At 39.7% G+C, this 21,063-nt stretch overlaps 1 protein-coding gene across 1 annotated transcript; it reads left to right on the plus strand.

Moving 5' to 3' along the window:
• The first annotated feature begins 3,827 nt into the window (after window positions 1–3,827).
• FBXO5 (F-box protein 5) lies at window positions 3,828–14,590 on the plus strand. Its single transcript, XM_036769336.1, has 5 exons — window positions 3,828–3,930; window positions 10,929–11,652; window positions 12,270–12,360; window positions 13,496–13,675; window positions 14,339–14,590. Exons 2-5 carry the CDS (start codon window positions 10,973–10,975, stop codon window positions 14,588–14,590), a joined length of 1,203 nt encoding a protein of 400 aa, XP_036625231.1. The 5' UTR covers window positions 3,828–3,930; window positions 10,929–10,972.
• Window positions 14,591–21,063: the final 6,473 nt, after the last annotated feature.

The following is a 21,063-nucleotide window of genomic DNA, read 5'->3' on the forward strand; positions in this document are numbered from 1 at the left end:
TCTCATCTCTTATCACTTTGAGCAACCCAGTCAAATTAATTTGCATGAAGACCCTGGTCACTCTAGATAACTAATTTCCTAGCTCTTACTTGGCCATTTCCCAACTTGGAATACAGCCTCTTCCTATTTTCTCTTTAAAACACAACTTAAAACACGGCCTTTAGCATGCCATTACTGATTAATCCTTGGGGTCATTATTCCTTTATTCCATGTTCATTCAGCACTCCTAGGTTGTGCCCATTATAGTACATATACCAGGGGAGGCAGCATAGTGCAGCATAAGAGTGCCCGATTTGGAGCCAGGGGGTCTGGGTTTGAATCCCAGCTCTTCTACTTATTACTTATGTGACACTGGACAAATTAATTTATACCTCTGCGCCTGAGTTCCCTAATCTGCAAAATGACATGATTCAACTAGATGACATCAAATGTTCTTTCCAAATCTAATTCTATGAAACATTTCTAAGGACCAGGTTTGAAATCCTGACTATGATCTTATTACCTATGTGACCGTGGGCAAGTTACTTAATTTCTCTGGCCTCTGTAAAAGGACTCTAAGGTCCCTCCCATTTCAAGAACTTTGATCCAATGATTTCTACCAACTCCTAGTACTTTCCCTCCTCAAACTACTTTGTACTTTTAATATTTATGTATTTTTCATTTTAGTCATTGTATCTTCAGTGGCCTGCATACAGTAGGCACTTAATAAATGTTTAAAGCACATTAACCAATTCTCAAGTTGTTTTACATAGGTGCTCTGTGTTCATAAACTTTAAATTTCTCAAGTCAAGGAGCCTTGTTTTCTATTTCTCCTGTCTCCTACCTTCCAGCAAAAAGCTCTGCACAGTAGGTTTAATTAATCCATTCAATCAACAAGTATTTCTTACATGCCTATGTGCCAGGCACTGTAACAGATGCTGGAAACAAAGATAAAAATGAAGTACCCCTCCCTTTATGGAGTTTACATTCTTTTAGAGCTCTCGGTTAACTAAATGATAAGGAAATAGCCCAAGAATGAAAGCTAAATAGTACTCCTCATTGCTCAGGTAAATCCCATCTTCCCAAAGAAAGCTTTCCAGGTCCTCCCTTAATGCTAGGGCCTTCCTTCTGAGATTACCTCCAACTGACCCTGTATGTATCTTGTATTTACATAGTTGTTTGCATGTTGTCTCACTCATTTGAACATGAGCTCCTTGAGGGCAGGGACTGTCTTTTGCCTTTCTTTGCCAATGCCTGGCACATAGTATGCACTTGATATATGCTTGCTGACTCCTAGGAGATTTCAATGCACTCTGCCTGCAGAAAGAGGTTACAGACTAGATTTGTGATTTCAGTGTTATGGGGAATTCCAGGATGAAGAAACTCCCCCACCTTCTCTATAACTTAGAGTCTTAGAACTGTCTAGGACAATGACTTGCCCAGGGTCTCACAGCCAGTAGGTCAGGCAGGACCTGAATCCATGCCTACCTGGTCAGCTCGCCACTAACTACAACCATTCTGCCTCTCTTGGTAGGATCAGCAACTAAAAACCCTGTCAGCCACCAATATTTAGGGCAGCAAAAAATGCCTAGCACTCAACAGCCTAGTACCAGTTAAATTTCCTTTTTGGCTTCTGGCTCAAAATTAAAAAATAAGCACACAAAAAAAAAACAAAACCACAAAACCCAATGATGCTCAGAAAAGCAGAGCCCCTCCACCTAGGTATTATAACCTATCGCAAGACCTACGGGCTGGCAACCAGGTTTGTATTTTGGCTCTGGTACTTTTACTAGGTAAATCATCCGTTTTAGGCAGGCTGACATTTCTGGGTCTGTTCTCTCATCCGCTGAAGCTGGATTAGATGATATCCTCATCTGCAGAGAGGTTGGATTAGGTTACATTCTCTACATGCTTGGAAGTCTCAACCAGTTCGTCCCCCCTGTCCCCTTCTGCTCTAGACATCTCGCCTCCATTCCAACCAAAGTGACTCTGCTATCCCCTACCCTAAGCCTTCCTGAGCTCTCATCCATAAAACTAATTTCCTTCCATCTACTAAGCTCATGCTGGAGAGAACACTGGATCTCACATTAAAGGTTTGAATCCCAGCTTTGCTCCTTAACTAGCAGTGTGATCCCGGGAAACAGTATTAATCTCTTGGGGTCTCTGCATCCTTTGGCTCCAACAACGTGCACTCTCCATATCCTCGGGATCAAGGAAATGGCATACACTAAAGTAAGGTGACCTAGAAGGGGCTAATTTGAGCAGTGGTTAGAGCGAGCCTTAGACCTGAAGTCAGGAGAGTCTGGAGTTCAAATACTCAGCAGCTGTGTGACCCTGGGCAAGTAACTGCCTCAGTTTCCTCAACTACAAAATGGGGATAAAGCAGCTGCCCCTCAGGGCTGTTGTGAGAACCAAGTAAGATATTAGCGGAGTGCTTAGCACAGTGCCTGGCGCGTAGTAAGCACTATAGACATGTCAGCTATTATTATAATTATCACTGACAACACAAATCGTGGCTAGGGCTGGAGCAGTTTTCAAATCGGGTGGATCCACTTTCACCAGTAAAATGATCTAAGATTTTCCAGGGTCCCTCCCATTTTCATTACTGGTCTTGAATGGTGGCTACTGGAGTGTATAAATTGGGAGCTAAAGAAATAGCATATTAAGGAAATAAAATCAAAGAGGTTCATTCTAGAGTTCATGAGGATTTTGCACAGAAATCCATAAAACGGCAGAAAAAGAGACTTTAAAACTTTAAGAAGTTTCCGTTTCCCTCCAATTACACCCAGGCGGGCCCCGCCCCCCCCCGCGCCAGACGTAGTAATCCCAGGCAAGCCGCCCGCAAAGGCAGGCGTGGGGAGGAGCCCCAGGCTCTCTGGGCCCGAGTCCAACTCTAGGCGGGATCCCCGCCCTCCAGTTTGGCGGGGTCGACAGCGCGGGACTCCCAGGGCAGGGACGAACCAGCAGAGACTGGGACATGCCCCGCGCCGCCTCCCCCCCCCCAACCAAAAGAAGCGCGGGGGACCCAACGCGCACGCGCCACCCCGCCAACTCTCAAAGCACCTGGCGCCTGCGTGATGGAGGTTGGTGGGGGAGGGGACGTAGAGAGCGGGAGAGAGAGGAGTAAAAGGAGAGGGAGACGTGAGCACGCGCTCGACGGAGGAAGCGGGGGGGCAGGGAGGAGGGAAAAAAGGAGGGGAGGTGTGCGAGCTTTGCACAGAACCGGACTCTAAAAAAGACTGACCGGAAACGCCCCTCTGCCGCTCACCAAAGCTACCACCTGACGAAGGAGAGAACCTCTGCCTACCCACTATGGATTCTCGAGCTGAAGCCGATGCTACCCGCAGACTGGGACTTGAGCATGCAAAGAAGCCTGATGCCATGAATTCTGAGTTGGTCCTAGCGGAGGGGCGTGCGTGCAAGTTGGGCTGCGCGCCATGTGTAGTTGAGCCGCCCGCCTCTTGTAAGCCCCGCCCTTTGGGCTCTTGGTTCCTGCATCTTTCCGGCGCTGCAGTGACTGCTCGAGAGATGGAGAGAGGCGGGGCGCTGTCGGCCTCGGCTCCGCCTCTTGCCGGTGGCCGCCGCCGATTGATTGGTCGGCGATGGAGGCTTCCCCTCCTTCCGCCTTCCTATTGGCGGGTTGGTCAGACCGCTTGCCTTCATTGGACCTCACGGATTTGGGCACCAAATTCAAAGATTTTAAAAGTACCAGCTGGCGCCTTTTGGAAGGTACTACTCTGGTGGAGCCGGTCCTTGTGCTGGCTGCTGCTGGAGGAGTCTCTTCTACCTGAGCGTTCATCCACTCCCAGCGCCTAGGTCTGGGCATGAGCCGCCACCGCAGTCGCTGCTCTTGCTGCTCCTGCTGCTCCTCACCTCTTTCGGCTGCATCCTCCTCCTGCTGCAGTGGCCCCGCCGCCGTTACGGCCGCAGAATCCCCGCGCCCGACTGACAGTGAGTATCTGAGGAAAGAGGGCGCGATTCGGGGCGCGCGGTCCCCCGGGGAGGGGCGGAGGTGGAGCGGGGATGGATGGAGACTACCCCTCCCCTCAGGGACGAGGCCGCGAGCCGGGCTTGGGGTGGTTGACATCCAAGGGGGTTTCTAGGCTGTGGAACTGGGGTGGGGGATAGAGGGAGAGGGAGAGAGCCGGGGCTTGAGAAAGGGGATCGAATTGGGGGAGGAAACGAGACATGGAAGAACCAAGGAGAGATAGGGGGCTTCTACCCCCCAGAACTGGGCTGCCTCGCTTCCCTAGGGAAAAAGAGGAGCCTCGGAAGACCCCGGTGACTGTTTTCCCTCCGGCGGGCAAGACTAGCCCCTGGAAGACGCGCCAAATACCTCCACTGCCTTCCCCCACCGGGGGCCTTCTCACTCCGACGGGGCGGCCTGGCCACTTCGGATCCGAAGCCGTCCCGCGGGGAACCAGGGACCCCGAGACCCCCCATCCCCCAGGGCTCCCCGACGGTGTCTTCCCTCCCGACCCAGGGCAGCACCCCAGAGCCCGGGCGCGGGAGATTGGACCAGTTTCCCGACCGACTATCTCCCGCCTCTCGCCCCCCTCGGGGCCATTCCAGCGGGCCCCTCAGGCCCTGTCCCGTCCGCTCCTCAGCATTCGTGGGCCTCACTCACTTCCCTCTCCCGCCAAATGCGCCCAGCGTTTGGACTGAGCCTCTCCTGGGCAGGGCCCTGAGGAAAGGGTTAAATTCCTCCCCCTTCCCCTTAGCACCCCTCTTGGGCCCAGGGGTGACAAGGGAAGGGCTTTAAAAATGAAGTGAAATTTTATTTCTAATTCCCCCCATACATTGGCTTGATCACCGGTTGGCCATTTCCTTGGGAGGGAAATGCCTTATCTCTTTGCAGACGTGTGTGGAGGTGGAAGAGCCAGGTTTCCCTCCTAATCCCAAACTGGGGTGGCCTCAGCCTGGAAGCACTAGAATAAATGCTATTTCTTACCTCTTTGTGGCTCTTCCCTTTTTGGGGGGTGTCTACCCCCGTTTTGAAAAATTTTCACCATTTTACTTCAGAAATGACTAAAGGGAAAAGTAGATGGTTATTACAATGCAGTAATCAATATTCTGTGAAGACTTCTCCCCAAAAAGACACTAGTCCTCTCAAGTAGGAAAATGACAGTACACTTGTATATAAAAGGGAATCAATACTGTCCGTGTGTGACTCAGAGGCTGAATAGTAGTTTGAGGTGGAAAGAAGGGAAGGCCTGGAACAGAGTAGGCATTTAATATGAGTCTCTGTTGATAGATAGATTGGCAATTGAGGTTGGCAAGGACAGAAAACATAAAGTGAAGGGTTTTGGGGGGGGGTTTAGGCGGCTTTTTGTTTGGTTTTTTTTTTTTTTACTTTGAAAGTGGAGCAAGTGGGGGCCTTGTGACTTTGATCATGGATGATATGGCAGCTAGGGGCAACTAGGCCCCTGAGTCATGGAAAGACCATGCTCATAGCCAGTCACATGGTGGTTATCTATAAGGAGATTTTAAGAAATATAAAACATGAGAATGAGAGCTTTCCTGAAGGGTCTAGAGGTTTTATAGACTGTGGTGTTTGAATTTGGTAAAGAGAATATTTTTCATAGTTTTAGAGAATAAGCTCAGTGACAAATTAACATAGAATACCAGTGAAAGGTTTTAATGAAATGATGAGAAGGGAGTTACTGAAATGCCTATTGTTGTATGAGGTATTTTTGTTGCTATTAAATGTTCTAAGGTAGTAGTTTCCAACATCTACTTATGTACCATGCATTGCCATTATACATTTTCTTAACTGATTGTTACTGATAATAGAACTATAATGTGGAAGTCCTGGAAATTTTGTAACTTTTAAGAGGGTTCCTTAAGGTTGGGAACCAGTTTTATGGGATACATAGGTTAATGATGGTGAATGATAGGGATTATCATTTTATTTTAGCAGTGACCATAAGGAAAAGGTGAAGAGAATGATTAGACCACTGGAGGCAGAGTTGGCTTTTTTTTTTCCCTTTTTTCAGTGTTCTTGCTGCTCATAATCCAGTAGGGGGCGGAGGTATGACGCATACAAATAAAATAGGCAATTTATGCTGCACCTCAATTCTGAAGTAGGCTGTGATTTTCTCCCCTTTTGCAAAAAGTAAAATCAGCTATACAAATAGGGAAATATTAAGGATGCTTGGTTTTATATGTAAAGTGGTCTGATAAACCTCCTCCAAGACAGAAGACTGGTACTAAACATATTCTCAGCTTACCTATTTACCAGCCATGTGACCTTGGGCAAATCATTCAATCTTAAGAGCTAGAAGAGACCTTTGAAATCATTTACTCCATCTGTGTACAGATTAGGAAACTGAGGTGAGTGGAATAGCTGCCAAAGGTGGCACATTGAGTTTGTGACTGTGCCAAGGTAGAACCCAGATCTCCTAATTCCCAGTGTTTTTTACTTTATACCTCTGAGCTTCAGTTTTCTGTCCACAAAATAGTAACAGCTCTACTTCTTTTAAGGGATGATTTTGAAAAAAAGTGCTTTGAAACAAGTAAAATTTTATGTTCAGTAAGGTATCATGAGCAAAGTGTTAGCATGAGATTAAGATGTAATATTTAATTTTGACTAATCTTAGTTTAAGCAAAACTTACCAAATTTATAATTATGGAGCCTGGGAGGTAAAAGTTATGGAGTTAAATGTCACACAACTAAGGAAATGAATATTGAAGTATACCCCTGTACTATACATGTTTAAAGCTGATGCCAAGAAATGGCATAGATAGGGAAGGATTAGTCAATACTGCTCTCTTTACCCCATTCTTTTTGGATGGGTTTGATCAGAAAGAGAAATGTCCCAGACCCTGCCCTTATAAGGCTACCATATTCAATTACTTTAATTTTCAGAGAATACATCTTAAGTAAAATATACATCCTTCAAGCTTCCCCATTTCTGTACAGAGCACCGCTATCCTTACTGTCACTCAGATCAGCAACTTTGCTCCCCTCTTCTGTACTTAACGACGCTTGGAGATTCTTTCTCTTTCTTTCTCTCTCCCCTCACCCCCTTGCCCCTCCCCTCATCTCTTTCTCTTCACATCACTCCTTTATATTTACACCTTTTACTTCAACCATTATGATGGCCTCCTAATTGCTCTCCCTGCCTCCAGTCTCCCCCTTCTCCAGTCCATCATCCATACCGTTGCCAAATTAATATTCATAAAGCAAACTTGGCCGTGTCACTCCCAAACTCAAGTGCCTCCTACTACATAGCTCTTTCCTGATCCCCCAGTTAATATTTCTACTTCTCGAAGTTACTTTGTGCTTTTATTTACTTATGTACATATCTTCCATTCTCCCATCTCATTCCCACATTGTAAGCTTCCTGGGAGGAGGCCTGTCTTTTTTTCTTTGTATTCCTAGGGTCTATATATAGTCAGTCAAATATTAATTGAGCACCTGTTCTGTACTAAGTACTGGGGCTACAAAAGAAGGCAAAAGACAGACCCATGCCCCAAGGATATCACCGTGGACTAGGGGAAGCAACAAGCAAACAAATATGTACAAACAGTGAAGAGTTGAGGATAACATCTAGGTTGCAAGACTGAGGGACTGGGAGGATAGTGTTGCTCCTGACAATAATGAGAAAGGTAGGAGGTGGTAGGGGAGATTTTAGCAGAAAAGATGATCGATTCTGTTTTGGACACTGAGTTGTCGCCTCCGTGGAGCTTACAGTCAAACTAAAGAATGAGATATACTGTTGACTATAAAAAATAACAAGGCTGTGTAAAAAAATGGTGCTTGACTTCCCTGATTGAAAGGTCTTTCATTACCTAAGCTGGGTGATCTGGAAAGGCTTCCTGGAAGGAATGATATTTGAATTGTGCTTTAATGTATGTATTAGAATGCAAATTGGGAAGGGGGAGCCAGGGAGATTCCAGGAATTGGAGACTACTTGAGTGAAAAGAGGAAGGTGATAGGAAAGTGTTGAGTTACTTGTTATTAACAGAAAGTACTACTGGATCATGATTAGTTCCGATAATGAATCCCTAAAGTGGAACTGTTTTTCAAATTCACACTATTCCAAGTCGTAATTATATCTAAAAAATGGTTAGTTCCTGCCCAAAAGGAAATGATGCAGTGAAAATTTGAATAATGATACCACTACACTGGGGGGGTTCATTATTTGCACTAATCAGGGCCTAGCTATAGTATAGTTATCTCCCTAATCAATAGGTAGCATTAAAAATCCTCTGTTTGGCTTTTTAAATCTTCTCAATCTGGACCTTGTATGTTTTATGTATTATTCCATTCCAGGGACTCTTGATTCATTGGCTATCACATCTATACCTGGAATGCTCTCATTCCACACTTCGTCCTGGCTTTCCTGGCCTCCTTCAGTACTCAGCTCAAATCTCAATTCTTTAATAAGAGGCCTTTCTTTATATACCCCTGTGTTTAATTATATACATAGCAAAAGTTTAAAAAGACCTTATTGATTGATTAAGAGATAAGGCCAAATTGTGGAGGGTCTTCAGTGTCCAGCAGAGTTATTCTTAGAATTATGCTTGTGGCAATATAGAGAGCCAGTGAAGATTTATAATCACTGTCAAAAGGAAAGGAAAGCCCTTAACACCTAAATGGATCCTTTATGGGAGAACACGGGAGTCCTATAGGATATTCAGTCGTGTATTATTTTCTGTTATCGGAGGAAGTATCTGTGTTCATAGGCTACAAATCCATTGAACTCTATGTCCCTATAGATTGGTTTTTTGATGTTTAAAGAATAGATTTGCTAATTTACTGTGCAAATTCAAAACCGGTGGTGGAGGGCTAGAGTACTTAAGGCATTCATAGTAATTGGTTTGATTATTCAAGTACTAAGATTCTACCTGGGAACCCAGCTCCTTGCTAGTTGCTCTTTCGTTCAGTTCTCCTTATCCATTTCCACTTCCAGTATCTTGAATCACACCCACCAGAACAAAAGAACTTGAAAGAGGAAAGCAGTGGGATTGAAACCTGTGCTCCTTATACTTTTTACTTAATTCATTATCTATTTTAGAGAGTGCCAGAGCTGAATTCCCTCTGTCCCTGTTGGTAGGATGGAAGGATTTCTCTCACTGAATGATGGTTCCAGGTTAATCCATAACTAGAATTAAGTATATGAGTAGAACAACTGGGATATAAATGATATTGTGAAAGTACAAGTAATAAGATTCAGTAACCGATTAGGTTTTTTTTTTTAAAGCTGTAAGAGGACCTTAGAGATCACCTAGCCCAAGCCCTTCATTTTACAGATGAGAAAACTGAGGTCATATGGGTAATAAACAGAGCTAGGATTTGAACCCAGCTTCAGAGATAACCATGTGTAAAGCACTTTGCAAATCTTAAAGTGCTATATAATTGCTAATTATTGGTATTAATTCCAAGTCCAGTCAGTGCTCTTTCTAATGTAGCAGCCAAAGTTTTGTAGGAGTACAGTGGTAGAGAAGGATTATTTTTAGCAGTGTTTAAGTTAGGGAAAGCATCATGACATTCACAAAATCAGGGTGACATTTGAACTGGACTACCTCCTTCAAGGGTTATTAAAGTGAAACAGTGAAAATTTTTAAATGCTGTATTATTGAAGGTGAAGATTTCAACTAGCAGCAAAAGTGTTCTCTCCTGATCCAGCTTGCTGAAATCCACTAGTTTAGAATGTATTCAGAAAGTCATAGATCCTAGGAAAAGGTCTGGTGAGCGTGAATGCTAAGTAAGGGACAGATCCAAAGGGGCCTTAAAAATCATCCCTTTAAATGGAATTGGTTTGCTTAATATCACTGGATCCTAAATCTAGAGCTAGAAAAGACTTAAGAGGCCATCAAGTATCCAGGAATTTTACAAGTGAAGAAACTCAGTCTCTAGGTTAAATGATTGCTCACAATCATGATGGTAAGCAGGAGCGGCAAAATTGGTACCCAGGTCTTCTAACTCCAGGACCAGTGTTATTTTCACTGTATAGATGCAGTGTTCTTGATGTATAATAAAAAGAAATGAGCTTTATTTTGAGAAATCTGCATTGAAAAGACAAATCAGAATTCTTTGGAATAAGGATCATTAAGTTGCAAGTGTCATTTTTGAAGACAACTAATTCTGAGAGACTGTATGGCATAGTTGTCAGTATATTGGATAGTCTCTATGTGTTCAATACAACTTAAATCTTACCTCAAGTTTCTAAGTTGGACTTTACATTCTACCTTCACTGCTGCCACTGAGCTGCCATTCTACCTTCACTGCCCTCCTCAGAGTTCTTTACACACAAAGCAATTTCTGTGGGTAGGATACCAGCAGTAGACATTTCACCAGGAAGTGGTACCTGAGTTGATTGAGCCTTGAAGGAAGCCAGGTAATACATGATACAGGGGTGAAAAAGAAGCATGTTCTAGGCAGCAGTTTGACTATACAGTAGAATTAGGAGACCTATGTACAGCAAGCCTGGAGAGATATGGCTAGTATCAGATCATGATGACCTTTAATAAGCTACTACTTTCATTTTCATTCATTTTGTCAGCTAACCACTGAAGAAATGATGGTAGCATTGTATCTGAGTTAGAAGTTTGCCATGTAACAGTCTAATTGAAGATACAGTTTCCAGATACTCTATGTCTAAAATAAGTTTGAAGAAAAGTAGAGGTCCCTGTCATTAAGGAGCTTGTAGGAGACATGACATGTAAAAGGTGTAATTAAGGTAATGAAAATAGTTATAGTCAGTAACTTGTGTGATCATTGTAAGTTAAACCTCTTGTACATCTTACAGACATACAGATAGCAATTGCATAGATACATACATACACACATATAGACCAAGCTTTTCGTTTTACACATGAGGAAGCTGAGGCACAGAGAGGCTATGTAGCTAATAGCACAGACTACAAATAAATGCCGATGCAATCTTAACTTTTTTGTTCTGTGAAGTAGTCTGATTGAATGTTTTGTGTTCTTTTTGCAGGATACAAGCAAGAGGGTAAAGACAACGGTCCTTATTCTGTTAAAATGAAATGTGATTTTAACTGTAACCATGTTAATTCTGGGCCTCCATTTGCAAAGCCTGAGATTGGCAAAAAACTGGAATCTGGTACTCCTGAATATTTGGAAGATTTTTGTAAAGAATGTGTTAAAGACGATAAAAATCTATCCTTTACTGGACCTCAGAATGTGAGCCCTAGGGTTGTAGAACTGAAAACTGAAAATGGGCCAGTGCACAACAAGGAAAACCAAGCACTGCAGAGGCTCAATGTTTCAAGTGAATCAGAAGAATTGGAGAGCAGTAGACTTTATGAGGACAGTGGTTACTCTTCATTCTCTCATCAAAGCAGTCCTGGTGAACAGGAATATAACAGCCTTCTGTTGTCTCGGAATTTCATTGTCAGCCCCAAACCCTGCCTTCTACAGAACCAAAGCACAGAACAGTTTCCAAATAAAACCTTGTTGCCAATCCTTCATTTTGAGGAAGTGGTTTGTTCAACTTTGAAAAAGAATACCAAAAGAAATCCTAAAGTAGATTGGGAAACAGTGGAAAGAATAGTTGCCCAAGGAGATTTTGGACTACATAATGTAATTGGTAGAAAAATGGGCTTAGATCAACTGGATATTCTCAGTGAACTCTTTCAGAGGGGACTCAAACATATCTTAGCAAATATTCTAAAACGACTTAGCGAGATGGACTTGATCAAGTAAGTATCCTTTTGGAAAGATGTCCCTGTCTTGGCTGTAACTTGGCTGTAGAGTGGAACTTTGGAATGATTGTTTTATTATAGAGCCTTATACAAACTCCAAGGTGGATTTGATACAAGAACTCTGGGACTATTAGTTAAGTCTCATCAGGCTGTTATTAGCTTTCATGAAAATTCTTTTAAAAATCTAAATCTAAAAATAAGTATTGCTTTCATAGATACAGATTGTGGTCCCTACACTTTAGCTGATATCCTTTATTAATTTCTATGGCCAAAAAATTTGACATCTGATTTTCAGTTTTCTGTTGGTGAGCCTCCCAAAACATAACTAAGCTGAACTTCTTACCATACTTACAGAACATAAATGTCTTTCCAGATTGGTAGAATCTGGCACAGCTGGTGCATCACTGGCATAGCATTTAAGAACCCATATTCACTTCCTGTAGAGTGGGACTTAAGTTGGAGATTTGGACATATTTAGTCCAAGTCAAGGTAGTAATGTATACAATATAGGTCCAAGTACTTAGCAGCTAATTGCAGTGTATATAAATATTCAGAAAAATAAAAAGTATTTGTAGCAGTAGGATTATAATCATTTACATTTTTACTTTTATCAGTGTGGCCAGAGTGAGTGCAACGTGGAAAAAGATTCTGAAAGACAATAAAGGAGCTTTCCACATATATAGTGCAGCAATGAAAAAAGCTACGGTAAGTTTTTACAGTTATTTCATTTTTGTTTATATTGCCTATTCTTCATTATTTTTGTAAATAGAAAACTGATATTATAAATAATTAGAAATTCTAAATAATCTTAATTCTTTAGCCTTTATTTATTCCTCCAAACCTTTTACCAAAGTGCCCAACAGACAAAAGTAAAAGTTGATTAAATTTAATTCCTGATGCTCTTATTATAGTGAGCAACTGGAATGACTGAAATGAGGAAGCAGATGGGAAAAATTAAAACACGTTTCATAACCTATGAACTAATTCATTGTAGAGACAGTGAGGAAAGAGCACTGGCTTTAGAGGTACAGGAATTGGGTTGAAATCCTGTCTCCGTCACTTTACCACCTATGTGACCTCTAGTGAGTAAGTCTTAGCCTCTAGGCCTCGGCTTCCTCATCTGTAATGTAGGGGTTGCGTGACTTGTGAGTTCCCTTAAAACGTAAGTCCATGAAAACCTATCAGTCAATAATAATATTTATTAGGTTTCTACTGTGTGACAAGTACTATGCAAGTAGACTTGTAAATACCACTGGGGGAACATATTATGTGACCTATGATCCTAACTTATACTTGAAAGGTGACAGTAATCCCTCAAAAGGGATTCAGTAAAGCATTTATCAATATAAATGAGGCAGCTATATAATAAAAACTTGTCAAGCCATTTCTGCCAATAATAAGTTTAATGATATACATCATTTTTTATGATAAAAAATTTGAGGTGATTGATTGCAGCCTAACTTTTTGATTGACTTTAATTGAATTGTTTAGCTTTTTAAAGATGAAAAATTTGGAAGGAAACATAAATACCCTGACTGGTAGCCATATTGGTTTGTCAAAACCATAGTGAAGGATCGCTTAAGAAAGATGAAATTGGCTAGTATTTCTGCCCCATCCACATCCAAGATTTGAGTAGGAAACAAATAAAAAGGATTAGAGAGAAGTTATTTGTGTAATATTTGCTTGCTGATTTTGAAAACATTTTTGTGTACTTGATGCATTTGAATAATCTAGGTTAATTTTGGGAAATCTTTATTCCTCTGGCTTATTCTTTTTCAAAAAGATTAAGTATATCATATTCTATGATACTTTACTAACTGCTTTTCTAACTTTCTCATAGGAAAATACTACCAAATTTTCAGCTCATGCTGCAACTAGAGAATATGTTCTAGTCAGGGCAGCACTAGCTTCTGTCCAGAAATCAACAGCCCAGGTTCCTAGGGTATCCAAAAAAGGATCTCAGTCCAGATTATCTGATCAAGGAATTTCTACATATAGCCGACATAATGAGTTTTCTGAGGTAATTCTTTTTTATTGATATGTTAATATATAAAGATACAAACACATGCATTCTAAAATAGAGAATCTGAAAGCACAAATAAATCCATCCTGAAACCCAAAGGTAGCTATTAGCACCAACAGTTATTAGCAGCCACCTACATAGAAAATGAGTTTACATTATTTACGATGAGTACATTTGTGGATCCATGATTATTGTTTTCCATTGCATTTTTGGTTGTTTAATTCTTTTGATGTTGGTGTTTCATGATTCAAAGTTAGTATCACTGGGAGAATACTGATATTAAACAAATGGCAGGGGGGAGGGCAATAAACAATTTGAGATTGTGCTTTTTCCCAGGTGAAATCCAGCCCACTTTGCCTTTTTCATTTCAAGGGCCAGTTCATTTCCTATCCAAGATACAGTGTTGATTGAATTCAATCAATAAGTTCTTTTGTTTTCCCCCCTGATATTTCGTTAGCCAATCGATTTGCGTTTGTTTATTTTCTAGGGAAGCTTTATATGACAAAATGGGTGAAAGGAGAAAAGCTCCTGTGAGAGTTTTAGGATGTTCCTCTGACGCTTTAATTTTGCTCTTTTTACATAGTCATAAATAGCTTATTCTTACTATGCTATAAACAAATTCCTATGCTGATTTTTTAATATATGAATTTTTCTTTATAGGTTGCCAAGACCTTGAAAAAGAACGAAAGCCTAAGAGCCTGTATCCACTGCAACTCACCTGCAAAATACGACCCCTTTTTGCAGAGGGCAACTTGCAACCGAGAAAGCTGTGGCTTTGATTTTTGTACAAAATGTTTATGCAACTATCATATCACCAAAGACTGTTCGAATGAAAAACCCCTAAAAGCAAACTCCACAGTGGGACCTCTTGCTGGTAGTAAAAAGAGCAAAAAGAATTTGCGGCGGTTATGATCTTTTGTTATATCGCTTGCAGCTAGCAGACTGTAAAAGTTGGATTGGAGATGTTATATTAGGTGATCATAATATGGTTCTGCCTGAAGTCTTTATTTTAAATTTTAAGAAGAGTATATTGTTTTGTTTTTTCAATTCTGCATAAAAATCAATTTAAAAAAAAAACAAAACAAACTTCAGTGAATTTTGGGAACTTCATAGCTTTGGCATGTTTTTTTTAATTCTACTGCATTTATTACCAAATAAGAATCTCAATACGAAATTCTGGATTACCTTTTTAAAAGGGAGAGGAAACAGCCAGTTAAGAATGGAATAGGTTATAGTCAAAAAGAGCTTTATCTACAATATCTTCATAAGTTTACTTTGAAGATTCATATCACATGCAGTTTAGCCAAACTCTAAACATGCTATTCATTTTCTCCAGTTATTTTAATATAATTCCTAAGTTTAAAGATGTATTTTATATCCTCATGCCCTCTCTATTTTTTGAGGCACTTTTATTTGGCTTCCAAGTAAAAGTAACTACAATTGCAACATCAGGAATCTGTCTATAATTGTTTTTGTCCTTTTCAAATGTTTTTTCAATGTCAGTGCATCTGAAATCCCAGTCATTTCCAAATGAAGGGGAGGAATGTCTGTTACTGTGATGTCTTCTCTAAAATCTGTTTTTAAGACTTTTGTACATTTGTTATATATTTTTCCGTATTTTATGTGTGCTTGTATAATAAAAATTGTTCCATTTAAATATAATTTGATTGTTTGTTTTGTAAGTACTTAAGCTAAATAGTGGAAACTATGCTCTTTGTATAACACTAATACATCTACCCTCTCCCACCCTGTCCTATGCAAAATTTTTTTGTGGCAGAATCTGAATTGTCACTATCAACATTAATTGCTTAATTGTTGCAAAGTATGATTTTTTTTTTTTCTATTTACTAATATCTATCTAAATTTCCCCAAGTACACTTAGTGCTGATAAAATACCATATGGATTAAATAGATTACCTATGTTCTGGGACCAAATATTTCCCTCCAAGCTCTAGTCAACCCTATTGCGAATATTGGTAAAAGGTTAGGATAGGCTGGTAGTAAATAAAAGTGTCATAAGAATCAATTACTATTAAAAACTTGAATATGATAAATTAACTGCCACCACCCTTAAAGGGGTATATTAATTGTAGGAACAAAAATATCGTTCCTTTACCCATTTGTAAATTAAGAAATCCCTTGTGACTGTTTAGTGTAGTTCCTTATCTGTACTAATTAATATCTCAAAACCCAAACTCTTCAAGTTACAGCAGAGCCACAAGATGGTGCTCTTGTGACACTAAGAAGTGAACTCAGTAGTTTTATTTTTATTTTACAAAATGACATTTTATTTTATTGTTGATCAAAAGTACATGGCCAGGCTGAAAATTTAAGCCAGAATGATTTTTATTTTTTGAGAGGATAAGTGACTAGAAAATATCTCTTATTATATTAAATACCTTACTCTGAAGGTAGGGAAGGTCCTTGTGTCTCTCAGTGAATGACATAGACTGGATCTTGCAAAAATGTGCAGATAATACTAAATAGAATGAAAATGAAGGTTGATAAGGGGAAAAGAACTACCGAGTTATAATAAAATGAGTACATTTTGTGCTATCTACAACTCATTAACCCCAATCAAAATGTTCTTTTCCATAACATTAAATAAAAGACTAAATCCTCTTAGTATAGAAGCACTTAAAGATTAGGTATTTATGGCGTATCTTTTTATTTAAAACTTTTTCTTTAAGTACTGTCCATTTAAAATATATGCAAGCCACTGTCTCAAACACCTCATAAGGTAAAATCATTTAAAGAGCTAGAAGAAACACAGAGACCATCTAATCCAATGCTCACTTTTCAGATAATAGTTTGCATTTATATGGGACTTAAGTTTAATAATGTAGGTGAGCCTGGCACATAAGTGCTTAATAAATGCTTGATGATAGATTGAGTACTACAGAAGTATTACTCCAGCTTCATTTTATACTCTAGGCTAGAAGTAACCTTAAAAGATTTTTTTTTTCCTGTGTGGCTAGTTAGGCCAAACTCTTTCAAGTGATATTAGGTCTCATTTAGGAGGCTCTTCTATGTCCTGAGTCAACAAAATCAGCATCATGTCATCTGTAAATGAGTGTCTGGAGGACTTCACCAACAATAAAAGGTGCCTCTTCAAACTGGAACCTGTGCAGTACCTTTTCCATCAGTAACAGATGTAGTGTGTGAGGAATAACAAATAGCCCAGTATAGCTAGAAAGTTCTTGGAGGGGAGTAATTTGTTAAAAGGCCCAAAAGATAGGAAGGGCCAGGTTGTGAAGAGCTTTAAATGGCAACCAGAAGTTTATGTTCTTTTGTCTTTTTTTTTCTTTTTTGGCGGGGAAGGCACTGGTACAAAATTATTTTGTATTGATTCTGTATGTAGTTACACATGTATATTTTTGTCTCCCCTGATAAACTAAGAACAGATATCCTTGAATTTTTCATCTTTCCCTAGTGCCTAGAACAGAATTGTTGCTTAATAAGTGCTTGTTTATTGACTGATTATTTTCTGGCCCCCAGGATTCATTCCATTATACCACTCTTTGTATACTTACTCTGTGCTTTATATTTGGCCTACTTTTCTCTTTAGATAAATGGCTGCATTTTCAATTCTCATCTTTGTATCATTGCACAGTGCTGCTATTCTGCCTCCAGTCGGATCAATGGTTTTGTCTTCTCACAAGTATGATTTGTTTTCTTTTCCCTGTTTCCACTAGATGGGACAGTAACTAGTCAATTTGGTGGGGATGGCATTGGTTGGCACAAAAGGTAGACCTTTGTTTTAGGACCACTTTAGCAGCTCAGTAGATATGATGCTATTCCTCCACTAGGTGTCATTCATTTGGATCAAACATTTAGAGCACCAAGAGTTAAGTTAATTTTTGTTCACAGTTTAAAGACTCGCATTCTTAGTCTCCTCAGAAATTGTGCAACACCAACCAGCCCAACACTATAATAATTTGCTTTAAAAATAGACAATAGCCGTGTATTCCAGCTAAGAGAACAGTGTCAATAGCCTGAAAATGCAGGCAATCACTATGAAATGTGATCTTTGAAAGTTAATGCTAGCTACTCCTATGGAAAATACTCCATGTTCCCTGGAAAAAAAAAGTATGGACTAATTCACTTTTACACAGTAATGATGCAGAGATTTGAAATAGTTTTGGTTTTTTTCCCTCAATATAAATTGTGCTTTTGACATTTCACTCTAAACACCACTACTTTAACAACTCTGAGGTAGGACAGGGCAAGTATTAGTATCCCCATCTTTCTTCCTTGCTGGCTACATAATTTTATCCATTTAAATTACTACTTCAACCACTACCGATCACTGTGCATTTATGTCTTCTCTGTACAATTCTTATTTATGTCCTCCCATAAAATGTTCAGAGAGGATCCTCTTTACCATGCTTGAGGCCTTCTTGGTCTTGTTACATTTCTAGGTAATCAGGATAGATCTGTGCTTTCTACTTTTTCCCTTCCCTTGCTCTGGACACATGAACTGTCCATATCCTTTTCCAATCATTCATTTTCTTGATAATATATTTTATGTAACTTTTTTCATGTAAGTTATTGATGTTGATATTCCATAAGCTTACTTAAATTCAGGATGGGTTGCTCTGTGGCTCTTTGGATAACTCATAATTTTGATTCTGCAGAGATTGTAATGGTTCTGATTTGCAGTCATAAAATATCACAGAGCATATATTATTATTAGATAAGATTTTGCGTCAAGAGAAATTTGGAATTGGTGAAAGCATTGCACAATATCCCAAATATAATCCAGTCTGCCCTCTTCTAATGAGTCCTTCCTGTAGGATCCAAAATGTATGTACTGAAAGTATTCTGTCAATGGGCTGCATATCCAATTAAATTTCCTAACCTGAGTAATATTTTCCCTTCCTTCCTTCCTTCCTTCCTTCCTTCCTTCCTTCCTTCCTTCCTTCCTTCCTTCCTTCCTTCTCTGGTTGTCCCTATCTCACCCAGAAATGCAGTAGTGGCCACCCATGGCCCCAGTTCCAATGATTATCAACAGCATAGGATTTTTGACATCTGTTTCCAACCTGAGCTTGGTTGCCCCTCCTTAGGCAGCCTAGTTGCTTCCTGCTCTGTGAACTAGAAAACTAAGTGTCTGGGGCTAAGAACTTTGAAGTTCAAGTGATCCATCAGCCTCAGTCTCCCGAATTGGAAAGATAATAGGTGTATACCACCACACCTGGCTAATATCCATCTTTTTTCCACTTGCTTTTTTACTGTATGGATTCCTTGGCCAATCTCTTGAGTGACCTCATTAAAAAAGGCCTCAGATTCATGCAACATAAGAAAACTTGAAGGGGAATGTGAGAGTTGTATCTTTGGAGGGCTGTTGCTTGGGAGAGAAATAACTCATTCTGTTTGGATCCAGAGGGCAAAACTAGGTGCTATAGAGAAAGGGTTCAAAGAAACAAGTTTTATGTGAGGAGAAGCTTTTTAACAATGAGTGATATCCAAAAATGAAAAGGACTACCTTGAGAAGTAATTGATTTCTATTCCCTGGAAGTCTTCAAGCAAAATTTAGATGCCTATTTGTTATGTATGTTTTAGAGGGTATTCTTTTTATGTATGAAATGGCCTAGCACTCCATTTGGGTTTCTTTCAGCTCCAAAAATCTGTGATTCTGAGCACTCCATTTGCTTTCTTTTTTTAAATTTCATTTTTGTCTATTCTTTATATTTTTTATCATGAACTTAATAAAAAATTAACATGTCTTAGTTGTTTGTATATCTTGAATACCAAGAAGGAGTAAATAAAAATAAAGACCATTACTCCAAGTATGAAACTCTGGAATCAACATAATGGAAAGGAAAATGATGAAGGGAATGAGGGAGAGAAAAAAAAATTATGAAAAATGAAGAGATTTTGAAATGACTTAAAAAAGAAGTTGAAGGGTAATAGGAATGGCCATTTTAATTGACTATGCAAAAAATAATAGCGGGGAAGAATTAGATAAAAAATTAATGTTAAGCAAAACTAGGAATATGGGTGACTAATGGGAAGGAAAGTTAAGAATGAAGGGAAGAAGGCCTCTGAGAATAAGGTTGACTTCAAATAGTACTTATTAAGTAAAAACTGAAGAGACAAAGCACTGCCTATAAATTTATAGAGGAAGAGAAACCAAAAAAATCCTAATTGATTGAAAAACTTCAAATCTCCTACAAGGGCAACAAAACGTAGACACTACTTTGTGCATCTTTTGACACAATAACACCTCACTGTCTTTACATATCCCCTACCTTCTGTCATTTCACCAAGTGGGCTGAATAAAAACAAAATGATGAAATTGAACCCGTCCCCCCATAATACATTTAAATACCTTGCTTCTATTTTTTACTGATTCTGTATGTACTCATACATGTGTATGTTGTCTCCCCTCGTAAACTTGAAAACAGAAATCCTTGATTTTTTTCTTTCCCTAGTGCCTATAACAATACCTGACACATAATTGTTGCTTAATAAATGCTTGTTTATTAACTTATCTTTTATTTATTTTCTGGCCCCAGAATTCATCCCCATTATATCACTCTGTGTGTATATATGGTTCAAGTGTTTTGTATTTGAACCACTTCCCTCTTTAGATAAGTGACTAAGTTCTTAACTCTCATCTTTGTGTCATTGCACTATTCTGCCTTCATAAGATGGATCAATGATTTTGTTTCCTAACAAGTACAATTTCTGTTTTCTTTTCCTTATTTCCACTAGAGGGCACAGTAACTCTAGTCAATTAAAAAAAAAGTGCAGCTAGAAAACATTTCAAAAAGGAACCAAAGGTTTCTTTCACAATAATAATGCCCTGTTCTCAGATAAGGCAGTTACATTAGCAACATCCTGATGGGGTTTGTTTAGCCCCTTAAACTCTCTAACTGACTTGGAATTAAGTGTAAGTTTAGGGAAATTGATTAATTCTCCAGAGTTAAGAACCAGCATTGGAAACACTAAAAGGGAAAGAACAGTGTTTGATTAATAAATGGAGGGCTGTTTGATGACTAGGGAGATAAAGATAGATTGCTCAGCTCAGATGTTCACTTCTGAAAGCTCTCAGCTGGTGAAGGTAGGCTATGAGAAGCACTTGTTAGTTTTGTGAGCATGAGCAAATCACTCATTCATTTAACAAGCATTTATGAAGTACTACTTAGCACAGGCCTGTACAACTTATGGCCTGAGGGCCGCTTGTGGTCCACCAAAAGATATGAGGTGGCCTACAAAAAATGGAGAGGATATAAAGAAGGTAAACATGCAAGGAATGCTTTGTCCCTGTCCCACTTAACCCACCCTCCGCTAGTCACTGTTATGCACATCATGTAACTTGGCAGGCGGGTTGCCACTGCGCACTGTGTCCTATTTGTCACATGACCCGAGGCAACCAACCA

The sequence above is a fragment of the Trichosurus vulpecula genome, chromosome 7 (genome assembly GCF_011100635.1).
Source record: "Trichosurus vulpecula isolate mTriVul1 chromosome 7, mTriVul1.pri, whole genome shotgun sequence".
Lineage (NCBI taxonomy): Eukaryota > Metazoa > Chordata > Mammalia > Diprotodontia > Phalangeridae > Trichosurus > Trichosurus vulpecula.